At 34.2% G+C, this 27,077-nt stretch overlaps 1 protein-coding gene across 7 annotated transcripts in view; it reads left to right on the forward strand.

The window, feature by feature from the left end:
- ADGRL2 (adhesion G protein-coupled receptor L2) overlaps window positions 1-27,077 on the forward strand; it is a 252,564-nt gene that overhangs the window by 108,376 nt on the left and 117,111 nt on the right. For all 7 annotated transcript variants that reach the window (XM_032494670.1, XM_032494671.1, XM_032494668.1 and 4 more), the window contains one exon: window positions 4,858-5,030. In XM_032494670.1, coding sequence (XP_032350561.1) covers window positions 4,958-5,030 — 73 coding nt within the window. In that variant the 5' untranslated portion in view covers window positions 4,858-4,957. The remainder of the gene's footprint in view (window positions 1-4,857; window positions 5,031-27,077) is intronic.

Raw genomic sequence — 27,077 nt, forward strand, 5'->3', positions numbered from 1 at the left:
ATAATGAATGTTCGGGGACTTTAGCATAAATAGTTTAATTAAAGTACTCTAGGTTTGATACCAGTGTCCACTGAAATGAAAAGGAGAAAGAGGGTGTGGCGACCAGTGGTTGTCCACGTGGTTTAAAAATCTGTGTAGTGTTCCCAGCCCCAACCCTATCCTCGCAAAGGGAAAGAAAAGAAACTCAAACGCAAAAGGAAAAGAATGTCGAACGTCCGGAGCTAAAAAAGGCTTTCTGATTAGTGATAACGAGGGTTTACTTAGACAACTGAGTGAAAGAAAACTCCCAAGGGTGTTGATGTTTTCTCCTGTGTTAAGATGGGGGGGAAATTTCTGTAATTTATTTTTCATTTTCTAAGTGTTTGCAGTGGGGCAGAGACAGGTTAGTATCACCCTCTTGTTGTTGTTTTGGTAAAACATAGAAAAGCAGCTTTCTTTTGCTGGGAAATTCTATCCCATAATGATTTTAACTTTATAGCACAAATTAGATCAGAAAGACTGATTTTTGTACAGCTGTCTTTAGCTCTCATTTAGAGTTGACGTGCATTTAATGCATTTAGGCTCACCCTAAATTTTAGGCTCACTCAGAGCATTACTGTTTGATTTTACACCGCGTGAGTGCACAATAACAAGGATGGGTAACTTTGCTGGGTCTCCCGCTTAGACGGCTCTTTCCTATTTCTGTTCTCCTCGTGCTTGTTGTTCAGGCTTAACGTCTGGTGTTCACAGTTAGTCCATGAGTAGAAATGAAAGATAAAGGTTTAGATATGATTCATTACTAGTGGCTTTTCACTTAAGAGAATATCAAGCTCAGTTAACCAGTTTTGGAAAAATTTTAATTATCTTGTCCTCTTTTTATTTGAAGCATATTATATTCTACTTCTTTCATTGATGCTTTTCAACAAATGAGTTTTATTTTTTCTGTTTTTGTTAAATAGATATCATATATAAGATTTAATATGGTTTCCTGGTAGTGTAACACAAATACACGAATATTAAAACTGATTAGTAGTGTTTTGTTAATTTTGCCGACAATTTAAGGCACAAGATTCTTAAAGCAGCTGGTAACTCTAAGCAGGTCACTGTCCGAAAGGCTACAGCTAACTGTGCACTGTAAGTCTGTGTAAAACATTGAGGACTGTTGGGATGTAAACAGTGCTGAGGCATGTTCCTGGAAGTCGTTGTTCAGCTTTGGAAGGGTTAGTAGTAATGATGCATTAATTGACTTTTTACATGACAGAGTAATAGGATACTTAGATCTAAAAAAAACCTTAACAGAGGTTTGGTAGACAAGCCGCATGTGGTTTCTAGAAACAAGGTGAGGATGAAATTGTTTGAATCTTCCTATTTGAAGGGTAAGGAAAGAAACAGGAGGAGCCTGTACATTAGAAGTGGTTTGTCTTTTTAAAAATCATAGTCATGTACAGTTTAAGCAGAACTGTCCTGTTTCTGTTTTATTAAGAAATGAACTGCTACTTAGCAGAAACGGGTTTCATCTCTGCACTGTGCCTTTACGTCCCCAATTTTCCCCTGAAGTTCTTGGCAAGAATTTTTCTAAAAATCGAAAGACAAACTGTTTTTTAGTGTGGGGAGTCAATCTTTTCTGCTTGTTGAAAGGAAGTTTAATAGCCCTTTTCTGACTTTACTCCTTGTTTTTGTTTTGCTTTGTGAGAAGCTTTTTCTGAGCTTTTTTTTTGCAGGTGGTTGCAGAGTTGGAAGGGCTGTCTGTTGACTGCGTCTATGCCTGTGAGCGTCTCTGGGCTCCAGTCTGGTTTGGGAGCAATGCTTTCTTGGGATTAGTTTCTCCATGTTTGATTATTCATTCATTCTACCCTTAGCTGATTGTGGTTTGCTATGTATTTCAATTTTCATTAACCTTTTTTAATGGAAGGTTGTTTTCAATTTGGATCACAGCAGTAAAATCTTTTGACTGTTTTAAAAATTGCATTTAAAGCTTAAACTTTTGAAAATAATGTTATTTGATGTGAAAGTGATTGGATATAGCTTATAGAACGAGAAAAATAAATTTGATACTCTTTTACTCATTGCACAGACAGATGGATGGACTTAAGCTTTATTTGGGTAAAAAAACCATGATTTTATTACATTCCAGAATCTGTTTCTGTTTGTTAGAAACAGTCATTTAAACTAAGTCTCATAGTCGACTCAAGTGTATTTTTAAAATTGTGTTTCACATTCTCAAACCTTTAAATTGTGTTTCACATGTAAACCTTAAGAATACACTTAAATTTTGGTATAGTTAAAATCAGTTCATAAAATATCCTGTCCTGGCCAGAGACCACAAAAGAGGTCTGGGTTGTGTGGTTTCCTCCTCCTTTTCCCCTCACTAACAGAGGTTTTCCTATCTTGGCAGCTGTTTCCTACAAGGCAGTCATCAGTCCCTGATTTCTTCCTTCTCTTTCTTCCCACAAACAAGGACTCTTTGAAATAGTGGATGACCAAAGACAGACGGATCTTGGATCACTTTAAGAAAGTGGAAATGTGTTCAAGACTTGTGCATGTGGGCAAGCGGCCTGGGTGCATTAGTTCATTGAAATGAAAGTTCCCATTACAACTAAAACCTGAACAGTCAGAATTCTTTGCTTGAATCAGGAGCATTTCAAGGCTGACTTAATTTTACTTGTAACAATTAATGCATCTCATCCACGCATTAAAATTATTTTGATTGCTTGATCCAGTCATTGACCAATCTGTGGGATATAAGAAATTGTGCACTGATTAGCCTTTTTGATATGACAGGCCATGAAATTATCTAATACCTCTCTGTATCGTATATAAAATAGCTTGTAGATTTAAGGCTGGTACTTTGCACAGCAGCAGTTGTAAATGGAAGGTTTACTTTTGGTTTTGTCTTTTGAATAGTCTTTGGGAGCCAGAGTGAAGAATGAAGAGGGAGCCAGCCAGTTCTGCAGGATTGTGTGTCATGTGTCTTCCTCAGATTAATTTTTGATATATCATTCTTCTTTTTACATGTTTGGCGTTCAGAATAGGGAAGCTTGCTTTTTCCTTTGTTTTTGTCTTATTTTTTTGGACAGAGAAGCATCTGAGGTGTTCTTAGAACTGGGTAATACCAATTGATTCCTCTCATTATGATACCTGGTTGTCTTTAAAGTTTTCCGAGAGAGCTATAAAAACCGATCTGATTATGGGTCATGGAGGTGTATGTAGGGAAGCAGTTTTGTCTCAGGAACTATAGGCATGGTCAAGTAAACCCCTTATTACAGAGATATCTTGCTAATTTCATTTATGATTTTATGGATCTTTGTATTTAAATGCTAGGTAATAGCTTCTGATTACTTTTTTACATTCTTTCCGGCGTGTTTGTTGGTTGCAGCGTGATAAGTGTTCCAAACCATTTAGAATCTGACCCCTTTTCAATTGAAGTTACGTTACAGGGAACTGAGAGTAGAATATAGTGCCTGCTAATAGCATCGCATATGGTGCATGAAGCATGTAGCAAGTGCAGTGTAGCTCAGCTAATGTGAAATAGAGAACTCAAAGTTATCTAGGAAGATTTGGTTTTCTAGATTTTCTTTATGCTTTAGTGTTAGAGACAGCATCTAAATTATGTAAGCATCCATTGTATTTGAGTTAGAGACACAACCTCATAATAGGGTGGGTAGTCCCTTCACTGCTCCACTTTAAACAACTCTTCATTTGCACCAGGTTAAGGATAGCTTGGGAAAACTTTAAAGGAAGAATTTGTAATTTCTTTACCCTCAGAATCTAGATCAGGGGGCTGGATATATTTGGGAACTACCTACATCGTTATATATTGTGAGGCTGGTACTTACTCTTTGATTCCTCACGCTTCCCTAGAAAGAAGTAAAACATTTCAGTAGGAGCCAGCAAGGGACCTGGTTTCACATGATCCTAGGAACTTAGAAATGCTGATTAAACCACTCCTGAAGTTTTTCTGTCCTTCCAGTTGAAGAACCTGGGTCCTTACAGGCTAGTCAGAATTAGACTTGGCTCTCAGTTTTATATTCTTTGCCACTCCTCCCTCAGTTTTTAAGAAATAATGATGCAGCCTTGGAGATATAATCGTCATGGTCTGGGGTTATATTTGGGTCCAGTGGATGGACTAACCTACTCAAGGATAAAGGTTTGACCTTGTTAAGTTTTCTTATAAGAAAAACCAATACATGAAGATTAAAAACTTTAAAATGAAGTAGTTGAGACAATCACTTTATTAAACTGTTCCCTGTGTGAATAACTAGCAGTCAGACAAATGACAATTTGATATGTGGTATTTAGAAATGTGGTGTTTGGAATGCCATTATTATATAAAGTACAACCGTATATTAAAGACTGTACACTCTTGAATAGAGGAACAAACTGTTTCATAGTATGTCTAATCTGTTTTGCAAGGAAATGGGATAAAAGAGTAGATAATATTGCTGTTATCATTACTAGGAACAAACAAAAATATGTATTTATGAAATTTTATTGGAGGTATTATGTATCAAAGCTAGTACTTTGGTAAAATGACTAATGTGGCATAGAAGGACAAATGGTATTATTCTGGATTGACTTTTTAAGCTTTTGAAAGAAAAATTCATCATCAAGAATGTATATAACTATTATGTGAATTCATGTGTTCTGATTATCTGTAGTAAATTTGGGGGGCTTTGATTGTTTTCAGAATGCAGGGCTCAGATATCCAGTGTATAGGAGCAGGTTCCTATTGGATATAGAATCAAAATATATGCTATTTTTTAATACTTAGGAGAAGGAGGGAGAAAGGGAGGGAAAGAGGAGTTGTTACTATTATTTTTTCATTTTTTGTGACATTGCAGGGTCATAGAGTAAATGATGGATTTGTTTGCTTTTCAGATATGAGGATCAATGATGCAGACTGCTGGGTTCGATGAAGCTGGGCATTTATAACTAGATTCATTAAGGAATACAAAGGAAATATTTAAAAGGATCAATAATGGTGTCTTCTGGTTGCAGAATGCGAAGTCTGTGGTTTATCATTATAATCAGCTTCTTACCGAATACAGAAGGTAAGATACAGTTTAAATTTTACTTTTTAAGTTCAGAAGAACTTAAACTATGCAATCTTCTTTATATAGAAGTGGCTAGAATGAGTTTTTTTTTTTTTTTATTATTTTAGAAATAAATGTTAAAAAGATTTCCTGAATGTCATATTTTTTCTGGTGGTTGAATTAATTTCATTACACAACTGTGTATTCTAGAAAGTCTTAATTTATATTTTACAAAAATTTATAAATATAAACATTGTAAATAATCCTGAGAGAATTAAATAAAAGCTGTGTTTTAGTGTATATTTTACATTTATTGACTAAAATTATTCCAGTAAAATTGAATGTATTTTATGGCAACTCTTTCACTTCATCTTTAGTTTCACTTGCTTCTGAAGTATGGTTATAGTTCTAAAACTCCTAAGTAACATTTTTTAATATTTTCTGGAAAAAGTTGCTTTTTTGTAGTGCTTCCTTTCTAACGTTAATCTTTTTTGAAGACAGATTTGACTTTTTAAAGAAGTAAAACATTTTAGAGTTCATGAAATAATGGGAACCATCATTCGTTAATTACTACATGGATTTTTCTGGTATCCATTCTTTCCTTAGTCTTACATACTGTTTTCATGGGAAGATAACACCCTTCAAGTTGCTTTTTACAGAGCAGTTTAGAAGTTAATGTGGAGCTAAGATGTGTTAATTTTATAGCTGGTTGGTAGTGGTAGTCATTGTATTCAGCATGAAAATGTATTAATCTTGTAAAATCTGTGAAAGAATCCAAAATCTCTGAGAAATGCATGTAAAATATAATGAGTCTTTTGGTTCTAATTAAATATTCCTGAAGAAAATGCTTCAGAATTTAAAAATTCATTTTATATGTACTTTTAAGTGATCCTATTTATATCTATCAATAAAATGATAGGTAGAGAAAAAGAAGCGTACTGTCAGCTAATAGATTGAAGCTTGTTCTAATGTCTTTGTATGAAGCTGCAAAATGTTAATATTTTTCCAAAAGGATTTTATTATGTAAATTTTAATACGTAATGAATATTATAATTCAAATAAATAACATGTTTAGAAATATTTTAAATTAAGAACTTTTGTATTCAGAAAGTAAATAATGCTCACTTGGATTTAAGTCATACATGAAAGTTACAAATGGGTTAATATTTTTGGAAGATAACTGCTCTTTGCATCAGAATTGAAAGATACCTCAGATCTAACATTAACATGTAATATGTCTGAATGAATAGTACTGTAATGATAAACAGTGAGCAGAAACTGATTTTAAAAATACGGATCTCTTGGATTGTTATGAAAATCCTGTATGGTCTATTGTAATTTTGCATCTTTATATTGGGTGAGGGGAGGGAACTAACGGAATTGCTGCTGTTATGTTTGAATGTTTTTATATATTTAAAAAAGATTTCAGGTGTGGATCAGTGGCTCATTAGTCCACATAATGAAAAAATTTCCAATCAAGATAGAAATCACATTACTGGCCCAGTAGCTTAACTCAGCAGGGGTCTAGCAAACAGACTTTTTCATGAGACACTGCAGTTTTATTTGTAGTGTCACCTATCAGGTCAGAATTCATATCTGCTGTTAAGAGAAATTTCATTTTCGGCGCATCGGGCTGCGGGGTTGCTTTTGAAGCAGTGCCCTCCTACAGGTGGAAAGAGCCTGGGATGAGCCCGCAGTGCCAGCTGTGAGAGTGTACCCGGTTACCGTGCTCTGTGAGAACATTGCGCCACGTGGTTTCGTCTTAGAAAAGTTTTACGTGGCATGATAGTCCTTTATTGCCAGAAGGCAGATAATGCTCTGTGAACACCTACAGGGAAAACCACTCAAAGATAAGTATGAGAGCACAGGAAAGAAGATATAGATTTAATCATTCAGCCATTAAGTTTCTTCAGGGCCCTTACATGATTGTTACCTTCTCAAATCTTATAGAGATGGGCAGTTTCTGTGTCAGCTCCTGGATCCTTGCCTAAAAACTCGGATAAAGTTTTCTAGGTGGTTTCCTTCCTTCTTCTTCATTTATTGAGTGACTAAATTGAACCGGTGTTTTAATTAGAATTCAGAAATGCACATGGCAGAGTTCCTGCTCTTGAGGAGCCTGTGGTCTTGTATAGGGGTCAAAACATCAAATACCTGCCACCTCTTTGGGCCAAGCAGGCAGCGTGACTTGAGCGCAGCAGGCCAGTGGAGGTCTGCAGGAAGCAGGAAAGTGCTTGCTGCAGGACCCGTGGTCGCCATTCCAGTGTTTTGCCTGATTTTGCTAGTCTTCTGACTTTTCCATAGAAACCAGACATTAGATTTTTAAGAAGTTTAATTTTTTTTTTAAAACAAACCTATGTATTCATTGTATTTAGCCATGGAACATACCTTCCTTTTTAGAGCTTTCTTTTCTCTTTTTACAGACTTGTTTTACCTTAGTATGTGATCTTAAAGGCTTAATATAATTTTGGATTTGTTTTACATTTGTAAATATGAGAGGTAAATTTCCATATATGCAAGAAGGAATTATGTATTTACTCCATGATCAGATGAACATTATAAACATGTTATGTCTTGTGTACATATTAAAAAGCAAATCAAGCCTTTTTTTTAGTTTTACATGGTAAAAGCTAATTATATAAAGCTTTAATTCTTAGAATTAGCCTATCTTCTATCATTGTCTATTTCTATCAATTAGGGTTTTAGAATCAAGTCTTACCCATTAAAATTTACTTGTTTTTGCAAAATAGGAACAATGTTTTATTTATTCCTAAAGTCTCTACTGTATATTTTGAAAATGGTGTTTAGAATTTTCAAATAAAAAATGATTAGAAAAGACCAATCTTTCAAAATATCTTGTAAGATTTTTTTTTTTTTTAGCATTTATTTTATTCCTAGAGAACTAACCTCAAGCCCTTCAAAAATCAGGTTTTTTTAGAAACGGGTATACTTTGATTCTTTTGGCCAATTTTTATAAACCTAATAACCCACTGTGGAATCCTGTATCAGTAAGTAGGAAGGTAAATTGAATTTTTGTGTCCTAGAGAATTAAATTATGCTGTATAATAGAGCCCTGCAAGCGTAAGTCAGATATATGAAGGCTTGCTCAAGTGACAAGTTACAAATAACAGTGGTTCTGCAGCAAAGTAAGTGTTATGGATTTCAGGTTGAATTCTTCATGCAGTACGTAATTAGATTTTATTAGCCAAAATTTTAGTTAATTAAACAAAAATCACATAGTTGCTCATCCTTATTTCAAATAAAACATTATGTCATGTGTAAGTGCCGGATAAGCTAGATACAGCGTTACATGTTTATTTTATATACTTCAAGAAAATTTAAGAACATGGCTGTAGAAATAGTATTTTACCAGTTTTTTAATGTACTTTTAAATTCTCTTATCACATTTTACAATGCCTTTGTGTTAATGATGTCAGTAAAAAATGATGTTTAGCTTGTAGAGTTTTTGCTAGTTGGGTGGCAGGGAAAAATGAATTATGAATTAATGAATGTATGAATTTTTAAAAACCCTGCTTTTGTCATATAAATATTTTTTTCAGAGTGGTCCATGATTTAGTGGAAGGAGTAGTAACTTTGTTCTCCAAGGTTAAACTTAAGAAGGATTAAAATAATTCAGACCTGTATTTATGTTTTTAATCATTTACTCTTATATATACACATACATGTAATAAAACGTACAACATTAACTATTTACACACACACACACACACACACACACACACACACACACACACACACAAAGTATATCACTTTCACAAGGGCAGGGATTTTGTTGTTGTTGTCTTGTTGTTGTCGTTGACTGACATGCAAGCACCTAGAACAATGCCTGGCTTGTATAGTAAGCATTCATTCTATGTCCATTACATGAACAGCATAAATCTTTGAGGAGGGTCGTAATCTTAATAGTCAGAGAGGGGACAATAAACGGGTGTAATAGCAGGGTGATAAGTGCCATGGTGGTGCTCTGCCAGAGGCACTGGCTTAAAGGGCGGTTGAGTGAGTAGGTGTATGTCATGAGAAGCTTCTAGCCTGAAGTGATGATGATGCTTGAGCTGAATCTCAACATGAGCCGAACAAGCTGGGTAAAGGAATGGTGAGCATGGTGGTGGAGGGAAAAATCAGTGGAGAAAAAAAGCATGGATGTGGAGTAAAGTATTGCAATGGTTCTCAAACTCGAGTAGCAGCAGAATCACCTAGAAGGTCTGGGATGGGACCCAAGCCTTTGCATTTCTGGTGCATTTCTGGGGTGATGCTGATGCCGATACAGAACCACTGTAATACCGTGTGTGGGGGCGGTTGGGGGGTACATGGGTGTGCATATGAGGTAACTTTTTAGAAGTTTTTTTGGAAACAAATGATTTAGTTCACTGTGATTCAGAAGTGGTAACCAGTTCTTTACTGGGAATTACTGTCTACACTTTTTCATATGGTTCTTTATCCCTCTGATCAGACTCCTCGGGCATAATTTTAGGCTTCAAAAATGGATTTTTTTACTCTTTTTTGACATTGTATTGAGAAAGGAAAAAAACTGGAAAATTAACTTCAGATTGGAAAAAACAGAAAGTATTTTTTATTAAGGGTAAATGTTATATTTTCAGAGCTCCTAAACCCTTGCTTCAAAGTTTGTCTCTCTCTCTGTCTTTTTTTTTTGAATGGAAGTACTGGGGATTGAACCCAGGACCTCCTGCATGCTAAGCGCACATTCTGCCTCTGAGCTCTACCCCCTCCCTCTTTGTCTCTTCTCATTGTTATAACCTTATTCTTTTTCTTGTTCAGATGGACTACATGACCATTGCCATGATAATGCTGAATTGACTTACTGTAGGGACTTTAGATTTCCCAGTGTGGCAGAATTGACTACTTTTGTTCCTTTCAGTGTATTTGATTAGTTTAAAGTTAGGAGGTAAATTTTCAGCAAGGTGTATGGGGATTTGGCTGTATGACTCCTATTAAACTTAATGGGAGTCAGAACTCCCATTAAATTAATAGGAATTGTACAGCATATCTGTGTTCGCTGCATATCAAATGTAACCTTATTTTTTAAATTTGCAAATTATGTAAATTAACATTGGTTTGAAATAATGCATTGTTTTTTTTAATGATTTTATTTATATTTTTAGTGCAGATCAGTGCGGTTTTACTCCTTAATACAATGCCTAGCTATATTGCTCTTAGGACACTTTATTCTTTATTGTGCGAGTGCAATGTAATTTGATTGCATCAGCTTTCTTCTGCATAGTTAGTGATGTAATTCAGTTTTAAAAATATAAATATTAATGCCACTTACAAATTATACAGCATTGCTTCTGATCTTGTAAAAACCAAATGCCTTATAGTACTACTACCAGGATTTAAGAACAAGGTATATTCTGAATATTACTCAAGAGTTGAAAAAAAACTGAATAAAACAAACTTATAGGATCCACTGGCATCAGTGAAAAAGTTGATTTGAAATAGCTTTGGTCATCTGATATACAAATATTCAGTGTCACAATATGCCATATTTCATATATGAAGTTCTAGTGTGTTGATTGTTCATTGTTTTCCTTCTTCCCACTTTTCCTCCCCACTTCCCATCCTTTTTCATCCTCTCTTGCTTCTTTTGCAGTGCTAAAAAAGATTGATTTATTCATAAAAAGGTTGATTCATTAATAGGTCTATCGCTGGTGGAAAAGTATTACACACAACAGTCCCCCAGCAGACCTCAACACTGTATTGCTTGGCTGTTTAATTTTTACAAACCTCCATTTTCTGACAGAAAAGACTGTGTCAAATATTTATAAAATAAATCTGCTAAAAGTAACGAGGCCTAAACTTGTCTGTGTAAGAGTAAATTTTTGAAATATTGATTTTGTATTCCTATAAAGCATTTATCAAAGTTATTGTTAAATTTTGAAATAATCAATAGTATATTAAAGGTGTGCTTTAATTAAAAGCACAGGAAGCATGGAAAGCATCTTAATTTTGCTGAATGATAATTGTGTTCATCACTCATTACTGAGTAATTCAGTTTTGATGAATCTCTTGCCTCATTTTTTGAGTTAATGCTCTTTCTCACTTTTTTACATACTAGGTTGAGGTATTAGAGAATAGGATAATACAAATGATGGAGCACATCTGAGTATTAACGTAGAACTGGTATTTCTCAAAGAAATATTTATCTGCCTCGTTGCTTAAGGGAGTGTCTTCCTGAAACATATGCTTGGTACCCTATGGTACTCTTTATTTTCTTTTCACCTCCTGCATGACAGAGAATGACATATGACAGCCGTGCAGGCTACATGTATTAGACATCAATGTGGATTAGTGAATATCTCATGACATCTTTCCAACCCGATTCTTGAACTCCTTTTGTCAACTTGACAGACGTGATTCCAGGAGAATACCTAGCCTTGGCCCTGGGATCTTTTGGCTAAAATGTAAGGCTAAGAAGGGAATTCCGTATCAGAGCTTCAGGAAGCAAAAACAACATTTATAATCCCTCCCTATCAGCATGGGACTCTACTGAGTTTGACTTTTATGTCTGCCATTATTCTTGCTTTGAGGGCTTATTTTTCTTAAGAGCTTTCTTTCCCCCTCCTGATTTTGAGTGCAGTACATTCTCATGAGAAGAGATGAAAAATAAGAAAATTAAGATAAGCATTTAAAATTGTTCATAATTCTAGGACCTTGATATAACCACTATACATTTTCTTTTTTTTTTCCAGTTATACATACTTGATATTATGGATAAAACAAAATTATGATGTATAAAAAAACTTAGGTTCTTCATTTCCACATACTTTTATATTGTGATTTTCTACTTTATTTTATCATAACTTGTATTACCATGTCATTATATATTTGGATAATAGATTTTAACAGCTGCAGTGTAATTTATCCATGTGTATGTCAAAAATGATTTTATATTCCCTCTCTACTGTTGGCCATTTGAACCTAATTTTTTTCAACTATAAGTAAAATATGGCATGTTTGGTTATTTCCTGGAACTAAATTTCTGAAATTCTGATTATTATATCAGGCATACATACATCTTCCAAACTTTTTTCTGACCTCATGTTCACTTTGATTACCAGCGTGTGAAAGTATCAATCTGTATACGTTACCAGCGTTGATTTTAAATCTTTAGAATTGATACTTTGACATGCGAATTATGATTAAATTTATAATTTGTGGCTAACTGTGAGAACAAAAACATTTTGTGTGGATTTACTTATTAGCCAGTTGTAATTTTGATGTGAATTTTTTTGTTCACCACCTTTGCCAATTTTTCTGTTTACGTTGTTACAGCTTTTCTTATTTTTTAAATTCTTTTTAAAACTCCATTTGTCATTTTTATTATGAAAAGCTGTTTTTAATTCATATTGCTAAATTTTTTAATGAAAGTTTCGATCAGAAGAGAATTTTGTAAAGTAATATGAACCACAGATTTAACAATTATCAATATTTTACTTCATTTGCATTGTTTACCCCTTTTTCCTCTTTCTTTACTTTTTGATGTTTACTGTTTTCTTTTGTGAAATCTTCCATTAATTTTATGCTTAAAAATCTGTATCTTGAGATTAGTTAAATATTTATTCACTTGCATTTTTCTGTAGTTCTTAAGTATTTTTACTAAAATTTTTAATCCATCAGGAATTAAGTTTATTATAAGATGAGAGCTAAGGTCTCAGTCAGTTAATTTTAAAGGAGGTAAACTAATATTAAATGATTTGAAATGAATCAGATTTTAACTAACGAAGTAGGTGAAGTTGGGACATTATCCAAATTAAAAATGGATAATGGAATATAGTTTTAAGAAAAAAGAAAGGGAAATGAGCATAATTTATATCTGCACAGAATGAACTATGGATGAAAATGTTACTGTTCTTCTGTTTCCAGCAGTGCTACTGAAATGATTTCTCTTTGTATCTATCTAATGTGTGTGTGTGTGTGTGTCTCTGTTAATCGCTGGTTCTCCTCCCTCCCTGATTCTTCTTTTTCTCTTCGCAATGTTAAAATCTAAACCAGGTGGTACATATGCCCGATAATTAAATTCAAGTTTTGACTAGAGTCAATGTAATATGTTAATAAGAGTCAGGGACTTCATAACTTAATCAAACGTAGTAAAAAGTATGAATGGGGGCTTTGCTGGTGGTAGCAGGGAGAGAGCTCCCTGTTGGGTGTTAGGAGGCCTGCTTTAATATGGCAGAAAGCAGTGGTGAGGCGATGGTCGATTTAAAAGTTGGTAAGTAAAGTGAAGGAGATAGGTGATGTAGGTTAAATGTATTCTGTTGTTTAAGGAAAGTATTTTTAATATAGTTTTCTTTTTCGGTTTTTTGTAATAGATATGCTAAATACCTGAATTTGTTTCCAGACAGAAAGAAAACAAACGTAATGCAGTGCAAGGAGAGGAAGGCGCATCTAGGAAAGGAGAGTGTGCATTTTGACACAGGGAGAGGAAGATTCAGGGAGAGATGTGTACAGGAGAAGAAATTTAAGGGAGGTCATGCTTGATGTTTTTAATCTTCTTCATCTAGAACAGTGCGTCTCAAAATTTAATCTACATGTAATTCACTTGGGGAGCCTGTTAAAATGTAGATTCTGAATCAGTAATCGAGATGGTCCTTGAGAGTCTGCATTTCTAATAAGCTCCCAGGTGATGTGAGGCCGTTGGTCTGTGACAGGACATCTGTATCAGGGAGTTTTGTTCAGTCTAGAAAATCAGATTTTGCACAACGGTGATTTCTACCTTTGCAAATTGTGGTTTGTTTCTAACCTTACAACACAGTTGAAATATAGAAATAATGCCTATTTCAGTTTTACAATTCATTTTATTTTAAAAAGCGAACTAAGCTACCTTGGAACTTTACTAAACATTTTTATATTTTGTTTATACTTTGAATCCAATTTTATATGCTTTCTGTTGACCCCTAATCTGATGATTTGTTTTGAAAAATCCCTGAGTAACAGTGCAGCCTGACCTTTTCTCCCTAATATTTCCTTCTATTCTCCATTGATCTGTCCTACTTTCATTCTGTGTTACGTGGAAACATCATTTTAAATAGCATTTTACTACAAATGTTATTACTTAAAGTAACATTAAAATCATATAATACTGAGTGTGTATTATTAACCCATTTCGGAAAAGTTTATATGTTACTAATATTTCAAAGTGAGTATATTTTTAAAACTAAGAATTGTTATTTTCACTTTAGTATTAAAACCTTTTCACTTCGGTGAGAAACTTTGGAATACTTGAATGTAAACTGTTTATCAAAAACAGCTCTGCATAAGGTAATCTAGTGAAGTATTATAGATAATCAGAGATTTTCTTTCTTTATAATTAGTAGTGGACATTAACTTTTTTTTTTTTCCTGTGAGAGATAGGTTACTGATCTGATTTATTTTAGTCTTATGATAATATAAATCACAAATTAAATTTATTTCTATATGAAGTTCATTAGATTTGTTAGCTTTTAAAGCCAAATAAAAAGTGAGTAAGTAAATAGCAAATTTTAAACAAAGAGAATTCTATATAGCTATCTTAGACCTCAAAATACTTTTGCAACTTTTGGGGGGGTTAGGATTGAAGAATTTTGCTTTAGATTTTGATTTAGAATCAAACTTGGAGATTAGCAGTGTAGAAGTTTCCAGATGAACAATCTTAAGCCTGCCAAGATTCTACTTTGCCAGGTTCTACTTACTGCCAGTCCATTTTTCTTTCTGTAGAACTTAGTATTTAGCCTCAGATCATTGGCGTATTTCTCTACCTCATGAGGTTGTTACTAAGAATATTTAAGATCTACTTTAAAATATATTGCTTAACATTGTTTAACTTAATGGTGTTGATTGAAGAAAATCACTTATTTCAAAATTTTTAAATCATTACTATTTCAGATTTAAAAACTATGTTAAGACTGACTTTATTTTGAGATACAGAAAACATATGTATCACAGAAGGACCAATCTTGCTAAATCTCTGCAACTTTCAAATAATCTTCAGAAGTTACACAGCTACAGACATACATTTAAACAATTGCTGTTAACTACCACGAACACTGGAAAGCTGAAATGTCACAACAGTTATAACTTTACTATATTTAGTTTGTCAGTTCATACTGAATAGCAGTCATCATTAAAGCAGTTAAAGGCATTGCCTCTGCAGCCCCTCCTTCCGGTATGGGTTTTAGACATTATCTTTTCTCTTTTATTTGCTTACAACAGGAAGATCGTTTAATCGTTTGCTTTGTTTTAGAGTTTAGGCAAATAGAGGCTATCCCTGTTAGCTTTCAAAAGCTCTTACTTTTGTTGCATTAATGGCACTCACTGTAGATTCTGTGATCCTGCTTTATTTACCAGAAAGCTTACCTTTGAGAGCTGTCACTCCATTCTTTCAACTGTGTTGTTAATTGACTGATAGCAAAGATTGAGTAGAAAACCTTTAGTGACAAAAGACTGGCTATAGGTGTGACTCCAATTTAAGGCTGGTGAATCTTTGCTTCTGATCCCATTTCTATTTATACTGAAACACTAAATACAGATTACAAGAACAAAGTGCATTTAAAAGCATTCAGAAATGTTAAGCAGCAATAAAACTCTGTAACCATTTAAATGACAGCAGCTGACTATTTGAATTAACTTTGTGTTTGGCTTAATTTGGGGCCCTAATTATTCCTAACTTACGTGAGTAGATTTCAATTATAGTATCCTGCAGGGATTTGTAGCTAAGGCAACTGCAAGAATCATTTTACATAAAGTACTTTTGTTCAACTGATTAGGCAAGGTAAAACGTAATGATGTCAAATTGAAACCTTTCTGACAAGGTCCAAACAAATGTTTCTAGTAATTTTGTTTTAAAAAATAATTCAACTAGGTTTAATTTTAAATGATATTTTGGTCTTTTGAGAAGATTGACTTTATTGTAATACTGTTATCAGTATCAATGTACCTTTAAGATTGCACATTTTAGTGAAGTAATGTTGAAATGCCATGTACCAAGAAATGCAAAGGGTACACTATATGGTTGACATTGTGCTCCAGTCAGTAGATAACTCATACTTAACTCCTCTTCCTAAATGCTCTCCCCACCACAAGAGCCCACAGTAATCTTGAACCATCTTTACCAGACTGAAACCACTTCATGACTGTTAGTGGTAGATGCTACTTTGGTTCCTTACTAATATATGTAATAGAGCAAAGTATAAAAAAACATTTGTTGGCGTCAATAAGACCATGTCGAGGCTTAACCAAAACATTTCATTAGGATCTCATAACTGCTTAATGTTAGTCTAAGTCTGAACAGTTAGGAGCCAGCAGCTCTGTTCTTATTCTGACCACCTCAGTACCCCGTTATCATCCTCCAGCCTCTCTTCATCCTCTCTCTCCTCCCCCTTCTTTACCCCTTCTTTCAGTTTTTGAGCACCTAGTATATGTTAGTCATTGTCATTGCACTTATATGTGCATTACTCAGTTGTCAATTCTATGACCAGTTTTTCATGGAGTAAAACAAAATCTAAAAAATGCAGCAGAAAATTCAAGGACCTCAGCTTTGAACTCAGAGTAGAGTTTTCCTTTCAAAGCTTCAGCCAAGCTATATTACTGATTGTTCCTTGAAACAATGTCAAGAAATCCATCCTTTCTCCTATTCAGTTCCTATTTGTTCTTTAGGATAGTTTTTAAATTTAGTACCCTTAGGAGCCTTTTTCTCATTTAAACAAGAATTTTCTGAATTTATATAGCAGCACAGTTCAGTAGAGTAAGTCAGTACCTTACAAGTCTTCGCTGAGCCCCTGGACTATGACTAATGTGACTGAAAGGGTACATTTTCATTTTATTTTATGTTAAATTAATTACAAAGTGGCTAGTGGCTGTCATATTGCACAGGATAGTTATAGGTTCTTTTCTTTGTTCACATAAGGCTTAGTTCTTTTTAATCTTGGTCACTTCTTATACCTCCTTTATATGTTTTAGTCACTTCTTTGGGGTCAGAGACAGTGTTTTACTTATTTTTGTGTTTTTCATAGTGCTTGGGTGCTCAGAAAAAAATTTCAGTTAGTTGAGAAGTGGTCAGGGAGTGTTTAGTACCAAAGCAACATATTAAATACATACTTCGTGCGTGGTGCACGAGTTTCACTCATGATCACCCCAGAGCAACATGGTAAGTTTCTGAATATCGAAAACCAATAAATATATCTGTACTCATATTATGTGGCTTGCAGAAATGGAGTCTTTGGGATTAACTGCTGAGTATACTTTAAGTATACTTTAAAAGACTTAATGGTAGAAAACCCTAAGTGCTGACTGCAGCCTCAGTTCTTACATGATTTTGATAGTTCTTTAAATTATATGGATGGTAATAACCTGCCTGTAAGTCAGCTCATGTTGCCTTCTATTCCCCAAATGGAGCTTCCTTCTTGAAATTCAGTGATGAACCCAGCTGACACTGCCATTTGCTTTCTATAGTTTGAGAAAATGCCTTAGAAGATAAGTAATTATGAAGGCATCAGTTTAAAAGTGATGAGTAATGAATATCTCATCATTTAAGAAATTCATGTGGTCTTGGCTTGTGAATTTCTTCTTTTAGTAACTAGAAAATTCTTTTCTAATTTGACCTTGGATACAAGAAGGAGGAAATTTTACCCTTCTAAAGGATAATGGTATTTCATTATAATGATATTTTGCATTCTTATACATCATAATTGAAAATATATTACTTTTTTGGTTAATGTATTACTAATGACTTACTAATATTGAAATATTATAGCTTATAATAAAACTGATGGCTTTGGAGTAATCTTCATAAAAATACCCTTTAATTATATATATGTGTGTGTATATACATGTATATTTATGTATAATATGTATGTATATGTTTGTATGTGTATATGTATGTGTGATATGTATACTGGCAGTCAGAATGTTTTATTCTCTATTTAAATAGCATTTGCAAATGGGTATCTGGTTTAACATGCTGTGTCTGTCTGTCGCTCTAAAAAAACTGACAAATTCTATCTTTAGTAGAAACAGGTAAATGCACAGCGCAGCCATAGGAAGTGTTTTCTATATTCATTAATTTTGGAAAAGAAAGTATTTGACTTACAATGATTGGTTAAAAAATACTGTGTTCTGTACTTCTAAATATTCTAGTCTTAAATACTTTGTAATTAAAAGGTTTGCTTAGAAAACTTAAGGGGGTTTTGTTGGCGCGCTCAGCACTGATTTGCGGTCTCAGAAGTGCTGGTATCTGAGCCTCGCACCTAGTAGTTCAGTGTCACCTCTTGTTTTGTAACAAGGATGGTGTCTCTCAAATGGATGCATTATTTTAGCAAATGAATGATTTACATGATTTATTTTAGCAAGTCGCTCCAATCTTTAAATGGAAGTTCAGCATCACTGAAAATAATTGAAAAGAATGTGTTGCCGTTTCGTGGGGCAGATACAAGAGGAGAATTCCAGAAATGGTGGAGCCATGCCATGGCCTCATTATTAGAACAAGTAAATAATCACCCAAGTGCCTACCTGGAGGGAGAGGGGTAGTTGATTATGGGGAAAGATATTTGTGAACACCATCTGGTATATATATGTGGAAAAAAAATAACAAGCTGCAGTACTTTATAAGTCTAGTTCATATATTTCTTGCTTATATATGAAGGGAATAAGAATGTAACATTTGGCTTCGTTGCCTGTTTATAGTAGTTCTTCAAAATATAATCATATGAAAGTATCTGGAAAATAAATCTGCATGAATTTAGGTTCAATTTCTCTTTCTTTTTTGTTCAGCATTTGCAAGTGAATATCCGATCTACTGTGCTGTCTCTGTGTGTCTGTCCCTCTCACTTTCTCTTGCTCTCTATCAATTTAGAAAAAAAAAATAGTAAACTCTATATTTAGTAGAAGTATATACTTTCATGCTTTGGCAGCTAAAAAGTATTACACTATATAAATTAAGATACGCTGACACAGTGAAGTGGGGTTTTTTTACAATTTCATTAAATTATTTTTCTTAACTGTGCATAAGAAAATTTTATTGATATTTATTCTGCATGTGGATCTGATACTTTAAATTTACCCTATTAAATTGAATTTTTTTTGTTGATACAATTGAAAAAAGAACCCAACTGTCAGTCCATTCCACGAGTGAAGAAGGCAGACGTAACTGGTCCAGAGGAGAGAGAGTCTTAGTTGGTGCATAAAAAATTCATGTCAACATCTCAACACTGCATTCTTTTGGGGTATCTGTTATCACTGAATAGGAAAGTGTTTCAAATTGACAGGCAGACAGAATGTTGTGCTGAATGTGTAAATTGGAATTATCACATCTAGCAGTTCCCTTCACCAGGTGCCGGCTTGGAGCTCGGTTCTGCACTAATGTCGAGAGAGTGCCAGGAATAGTTTTATTTGCTAATTATCCCCTCATCTCTTCCAACGTCTAGTTTTTCTAGTAAACAGCTTGCCCAGGTGTTTTTAGGAATGCCTCGCAGGACAGTGTAGGACTGCAGGTGCTTATGTGGCGAGGAAATGCCATACAGAAGACGGAAAACATCTGTACGCATCTCCGTGAAAAGGATTATTGGTTTTAAGGGTTTTACTCCCTAAAGTACTGAAAACAATACTTGTCAGAATTTTGTTGACCCTGAGAGGCTGGTGAGGGCAAACAAAATTGGGGGTGGTGTTTAAAGCTAGAACGTTTAATGAGGCTTTATGTTTGAGTTTCTTAAAAAACTTTATGATATGCAACCTATGTGGATAAGCAGTGAAGTTTACCAAGATTGTAAAAAATGAACGCAAATTAAGAGGTAAAGGAACCTTAAAGATTTAAAAAAGAATTTTTTTATTAATCTTTTTTTTGAGGGGGAGCTAATTAGATTTGTTCATCTATTTAATGGAGATACCGGGGCTTGAACCCAGGACCTCATGCATGCTGGGTACACGCTCTACCACTGAGCTGTACCCTTCCCCTTAAAGGTTTTTTTGTGTGTTTTTCTTCAGGCTTTTTGACCTTACTGGAGGAGTTACTACTGCATGATATAATTGTTGTTTTTTAATTTTTCTTTCATTTTTAAAATGATATTCTAGTGTAATATAGTACTGTAATGTCTGAAAGCAAAATTTAGAATTTTAATGCTTTACAAATTTATACCACAGGCTGTTTCTGAGTATGGCTCAAATTAATTTGTGCTTGAAACATTTATAATAGTATTACTTTTCTTGATATTTAATAACTTGAATCACAAAATTATTCCTTAATTTGTTCTTTTAATCGTGTTTTTTGATTGTCATAAATACTTTTTATCACTATCTATTTTTCCTGTCCTTTGGGCATTGAATCTTCTTAATACCTTTTCCATTGTAGATTGCTTTTCCATTTTCTTTTTTCTGATCATTTTTCCGTTATGATAAGATACTGAAGTACTAAGTGCTCAAAATATGAGGATTCTACGAAGTTTCTTCCATTTTTCCTAGGACTGTGATTTGAAAGTTGTCATGGCTTTTCGACAGCCAATCACATTTCAGTGATACTTGCTGAACACGTCACAGGATTTATCCTGTCATCTTTGATTTAGGATTAGACATCATTATCTTTTGTATTGACTTGGTCTCTGTTTCCTTTCACTGACATATCCTGTTGTGAAATTACATTTGTAAGAGTTTCCCATGGGAGTGAGAGAGGGCATATATTCAAAGGCAGCAGGTTTTGGCATCAAGTTCATTTGTTCAAATTCTGACTCTTACCAGTTACGTGAACTTTTGTGGATTCTTTCACTTGAGTCTGTTTTCTTATTTATTGTAAAATTGGGAAATGCTTACTTTTTATAACTGATGATGCTCAGAAAAGATGTTTAAAAAATCATTTATTCATCGTTAATTATTGAACCTCTGCCATGTGCCAGGACTATGCTGTGTGCTAGGCATGGTTCTTGCCTTTAATGAACCTTACAAAAACTGTGGTACCCTATGACACTTACAGGGGAACTAGGGAGAGCGGAAGGATTTCTGTCAGAGATACCTTGAGTGTGGAATTGGCCAGCTGAAATGAGGCATTCCAAGAGAGGGACTGGAGTGTGCAAAAACATTGCCACTGAAAAATATAACTTGCAGGCTGTTCAGTGTGTTTGCAAGGGGAGAGGTGACGAGAGAGGATAACACTGGATGAAGAGTATGGGCTAGATCCTGTGGAAGAGTTAGGATTTTATCAAGTGGGTGACAGATAATCAATGAATAATTTCAAAGGTGATTTTAGATTTTTGTTTTAGATGTATTTGTTTAGGTTGGATGGGGTTGATTCCTGAAAGCAGAGAACTTTGAGCACGTTCCTATGGGGCCAGGCAATTAGCATAAAAAAGTGAAGCAGGCCCACTATAAAGAAATGAAACAAAACTGGGAAATGAGTGCTTGTCTAAAGTAGACAGAAGCTACTCAGCTTTCGGTGATTAATTTGTCATTATTTTGATACTTTGTCAAAGTGAGTATGTTGTCAGTTGATCTCCCCTCCCTCCCCCAAGAAAACTCAAATTGGTTTTGAACGTTACGTCTCCGTGCTTTGAAATGTTGGCAGCTAGTTCAGAACACCAGTGCAAACACTGAAGGGGCAAATGAAGTGTACCTGGGAGCTGGATTCATCCTGTATCTGCCCTTTCGCGTCCTTTTTCTTACGTAAGGCTGTCATGGTAGGCTAGGGGAGAAAGAAGGGGTGACCAGCAAAACCTGCAGTGAGATCACATGAAAAGGAGTGAACTGATGAGATTTCAGAAGTAGAGCTGATGAGGTTTGCTAACTCACCGATGAGGGAAAGTGATTTATTCAAGTCTGTTGGTGAGAAGGAATGGAGAGTAACAAATGTTTGGGAGTAGAATAAACTGGACTCTCCTGAGGATTCAGGGAGAGTCACACTGACTGGCTGGCCTGCCCTTGTGGGGTTCGGAAGATGGAAGACAGCTTGTCATAGCTAGCACAGAACCGAGATTTGGAGCAGCAGGAGTTTCTGAAATTCTGTTTATTTCAAGTGGCTTCCCTTTGTATCTCCCTGCTCTTCTCCCAAATACCAGCTGGCTTTCCTTTCCCAGTACTCTGTCTTTTCCTTGTCTTTTTTCTCTTTGCCTTACTCATAGTTTCTCTTCCCTCGCAGTTTTGTCTTAGGGTGACTTCCAGTGTACTCTACCCAGCCTTGATCCATCCCAACAACTTCAGCTTTTTCTCTAATTCTGGAATTGCCCTCATGTTTCCCCATTTAGATTCTTTTTTTGAGGGGGAGGGGGTGGTGATTAGGTTTATTTATTTTTAAGGAGGATACTGCGGATTGAACCCAAGACCTTATGCATGCTAAGCACCCACTCTGCCTCTGAGCTGTACCCTGCAGATGCTTGAGAAAGAGAGAAACTCTTAGGCCTTGCTCTTTTTGTGTGAAGCCATATCGTGCATTGCTCTTGGGATCATAGACCGACTGCCTTTGGGTTGAAGAACCATGTCTTGATCGGTTGTGTCGGGTTGCTGTAGGATCTTACAGTTTGCCGTGCACCCTCACCAGTGCCTGTGAGCGGACTGTTCTCAGTTAGAATGAACTCAGTGCTGGCAGAATTGGCATTTATATTTAGGTATGGTGCGTGATAGATGTGGGGAGTCAGGGTGCATCATGACTTCACCAAGATGGGGTATATAAAAAGAGAAATGGATTTGATGGATAATCTGTGTTGTCAGTTTAATGAAGCTACTACCATTAAAACCAAAATTAATGATAGTGAGCTCAGACTTTGACAGTGGGGCAAATGTATGGAATTTTAAACATAAAAGAATTAGATATTTAGTCTTAACACTTAATATGGTTTTAATATTCTGTAATTTATAATGTGCATATAACATGAGGTTTACTTTAATCGTTAAATACTAAGTATGAATAAAGTTTGGAAAACTTTTATTATAGGTATACAGAAACAATTTTAAATTTCTCTCCCTGGTTTGTGCTTTTATTTTAAATCTAAATGCAACGGCTGCCCTTTATCAGACATGTGCTAGGTATTTTCTATTTGTTGCCCTGAACAATGCTCCCAATAAATAGCTCTGTGGGTTTTGTACTATTTTCTCAATTTTGTACTTGAGGAAACTTATGTACACTAAATCAGTAGCATTGAATCAATAATAAAGGCAGAGATGAGACTCATAGATCCCCATGACTGTCTGATACAACATTCTTGATGCTCTTTAATTTGTGCAATAATGAAAATCCATTTTCAGTTTCAGTTTTGGAATGTTTCTAGATGTATATAGCATGTTGCCTATGATTTAGCCATCCATAATTTAAGCAATGCATATGTGTAAAACGGAAATGGCTTTTAAAAAGGTTCGTAAATGTACACGCACTATTACACTCAGGCTGTGTCTGTCTGACGCCTGACAAGCCTATTGAGAAAGTGGAATATGTAGGCATTCAACGTATGCTTTTTGTCTCTCATGCCAGACATCTTACTTAGCTCTATTTTTTAACTGTGTTGACTACATATTTTCCATTATGTCGACAATCAATAGAAAAGCCTCTACTGGCTCACAGATGGTTCCTTCTGGTGGCAACCTTCTTCACTCAAATTCACCATCCACTGACAGCTTCTGTGCAGAGGGTTTTTTCCTAATCAGTAAGCGTACAATTGAAAGATTATATTTGATTTAAATATACTACTTTTTAAATTTTAAGTTTGTGCGGTCTGGATATATGAGAGTATTTAACTACTTACTGAATAAATGAAGAAAATTTAAAAACCCCATTTTTGTGACCTTTTAGAAAGAATGTCATTGGCCAGACATACCATTGATAGAACCGTCTGTGGACCTCTTAGAAGAAATTTTCTTATGTTTATACAGCCATCAATCTTTTTCACTCTTGCTGCTGTGAAATCTAAATCTAAATCTTTACTGTAATGTTGATATTTTGAGACTGGCCCTGGGTAATGTATGAGAATGGTAAAACGTTTTGTCTCAAATGAGAAATTAAAATTAATGGTTAGTTAGGAAAGAGCAATAAGCAAATACAAAGATGACTACATTTGGACTTAGGGAGGTGAAACTGGAAATCAAGGAGGATGAAAGTTAAACATTACAACAGGCTAACTCTCTGAGGTCTAAGCAGTTATTCCAGCCACTGAAACTTACTATTATTTTCCCTGGATAAAAGCAATGTTGGCTTAAATGAGGTCACATGTAGAAAATTTGAAATTTTATACATGACATGCCAGGATGGAGAAACTCAGACTAATAGCACTGAGAACACAGAATTAATACCACTAAGCTGGTAGTACTACTATTCCTTGATTTGATTTGTTTATAAAGTCATTTGTTGTTTCTTTTAGCAAATGCTCTGTTTGTTGAGTTCTTAACCATGTGGAGCATGCTTCTGTGGTTAGTGATGTGAAGAACTGAAACTAAGAGGAGTAAACATTTTTCCTATTTTTGTAAACTGCCTCTTAGGACCAGAACAAATGTATTATAAAAATACTTAGAGCTAAGACTTAAGGCAATGTGTTCCTTAATCTTATCTTTGCTGCCTTTTAAAGCATGGCGCATCCTCACCCTTTTTGAGATTCAGCTTGAATAGATGGGAACAGGGTCAGGATTAGCCTCAGTTCTTATTTCTTAAATTATTAGAATTGGGGATGATTAGTTACATCAGGGCCAGTGATACACCCTTCAAAATGATTCCAAATGCACGAAGACCTGAAAAAAGCAGTCATTTACAAAACTTAGCACATGAAATAAACTGTAGACACATTTAACATTTTTTCACCTGGATGTAATGTAGAGTTAGAGTGTTGTTTGTAACTGAGAGCTTATTTTTTTTTATTGGGTATGGCTTATTTTCAGTCTGCTATGAAGTTTTTATTTTAACATGCCACGGAGTTTACAGTCATAATGTGTATCATTTATTTTTCTACATGTTGGAAAATGTTGACTGAATAAACACAGTTTTGAAATATACCTCTATGAAATTAATTGTCATCATGTATAATTGAAAAATTGTGCTCTACACTGGAATTTGACACAACATTGTAAAATGATTATAAATCAATAAAAATGTTAAAAAATTTAATTGTCCAGAGTTTATTAAATAATTATGTTTGAACATTCAGATTTTGATAATTAGTAAGGATTGAGAAGACGAATAAAGTTGTAAATAATGGACTCATTTTAACATGGTAAAGTACAATATAATGACTGAGTTTTATAATATTTTAATAATTCAAGCATCAGATTATTCAAAAACATGCCACTTTACTCTGGCATGATTATATATATGTTTTTATTTTTATGAAAAGATACTGTGTTTAATTCAACAGCATTATTTTTGTTTCTGTTGTGTAGAATTTTTGAAATGTTTTATTCTTCTGCCCCATATGAGTAGAAATTTTCTTATTAGTAAAAATGACCACAAAACTTTAAATATAGTTTCATTAATGCTACTTTTTTTGGTTGCTAGTTTTGGTCATTTGGACTTTAATATTGTGTGAGGCTTGTTACAAATATAAAATAAAAGCAATTTAATGGCTTTATTAAATTCTAAGTAAATCTAAACATCATAGAAACTGAGAAAGAAAAAATTAAAAAGTATTTGAAATCCTGACATTTAGAACCTAACATTTTCTTAAAGCATCTCTTAGTGATTTTTTTAGAAAATAAAAAAATACTTGGTTGGTTTTCTGTATTTTAAAAAGCAAATGACATGTTATTACTTTGAACTCTTTTTTTTTAGTGTACATTAAAGTGTTAAATGTGCAGTATCTCTGGCAAATTTTACCACATTATGTACAGCTTCAGTCACTTTTGTCTTTATGTTAGCTGGAAAAATGTCCTATGGTAACATGACTCATGATATACTTTTGTGAAAAAAATAATTTCTAAGAATCCAAGATTTTATATCTTGCATCTGTGTCTGTTAATTTCTCTGGTCCAGTTTCTTCCTAAAAAGTTAAGAAATTAGATTGGAAGGGAGTGACTATGTATGCTGAATCTAAACTAAGAAATAAAGGTGCTTACTTAGAGCAGGATATTTGTTTCTGACTTAAAAGTCTGCTTGCCTTTAGTACACTGTTTTATTTTTATTTTTGGTTTTATAATACCACTTTCAGCCTGTGGTGTTGACTGTTGAATATAAGATTGTCTTCCAGTTGTCTTAGTCATTTTCGTTACGTATCCTCATTAATTTTAGAGCCTGTGCACATTTATTTCACTGACATTTTAATAGGATGGTAAAGTATCAAAGTATTTTACCATAGCTGATTTTGCAAAGACATTAATCTTTTCAGTAATATTAAGTCAGTTTAAGAAACTCATCTACCACTTGATAAGAGATGTCAGAATGCCATGGCAGGTTTCACAATTTTGAGTAAAGGTGTTGCTGTGTGGTGTTATACCTAGAGAACTTTATATTTTATTGATTCTATCAATATTCTGAAATGTCTTTTAACATTTGATATTTTAATCAGATGGATGAATGTGTTTTGTTTAGATCTTGAACATTTTCCATCATGTGTTATTTTGTTATAAAAGAATTTAGACTTCGCACTTTTGCCTTACTTACATCAGTCTTTTTATATATACTTTTGTCATCACAGAGTACAGCAGAAAGTAATTTATTTTTTAAAAAAATCTTATGTTTACCCTGGAATTATATTTCATATGCCAAAGTTAAAGCTAGCAAATTTTGTAAATTAAGAGAAAAGAAAATTAATATTATGTGTTAATCATATTATGTTAATTACCAAGGAATTAACATTTTTTAAAAAGGCTAAGATGGATGAGAAAAAAAACTTTTTTTTAAGATTTGAAAAGCAGGTATTTTTTAAAAAATTAGCCATGTTATTTTTACATTATCCCTATTGGCAAATTCACCAGAGGAAAAAAAAAATTTCAACTGACCCATAATGTGCCAATACCTTGTTAACAACTCTTGTTTCCTTTTAAATTACTGTCACTAATTTTTGAGCCACCTCTTAGCCACCTAGTAGCCCCGATCAGCTTGCTTTATCTTCCTTTGGACTTCACTATTCCTATCTGATAGTTACTAGGGAACTACTCTTTTCATGT

Source organism: Camelus ferus, chromosome 13 (genome assembly GCF_009834535.1).
Source record: "Camelus ferus isolate YT-003-E chromosome 13, BCGSAC_Cfer_1.0, whole genome shotgun sequence".
NCBI lineage: Eukaryota > Metazoa > Chordata > Mammalia > Artiodactyla > Camelidae > Camelus > Camelus ferus.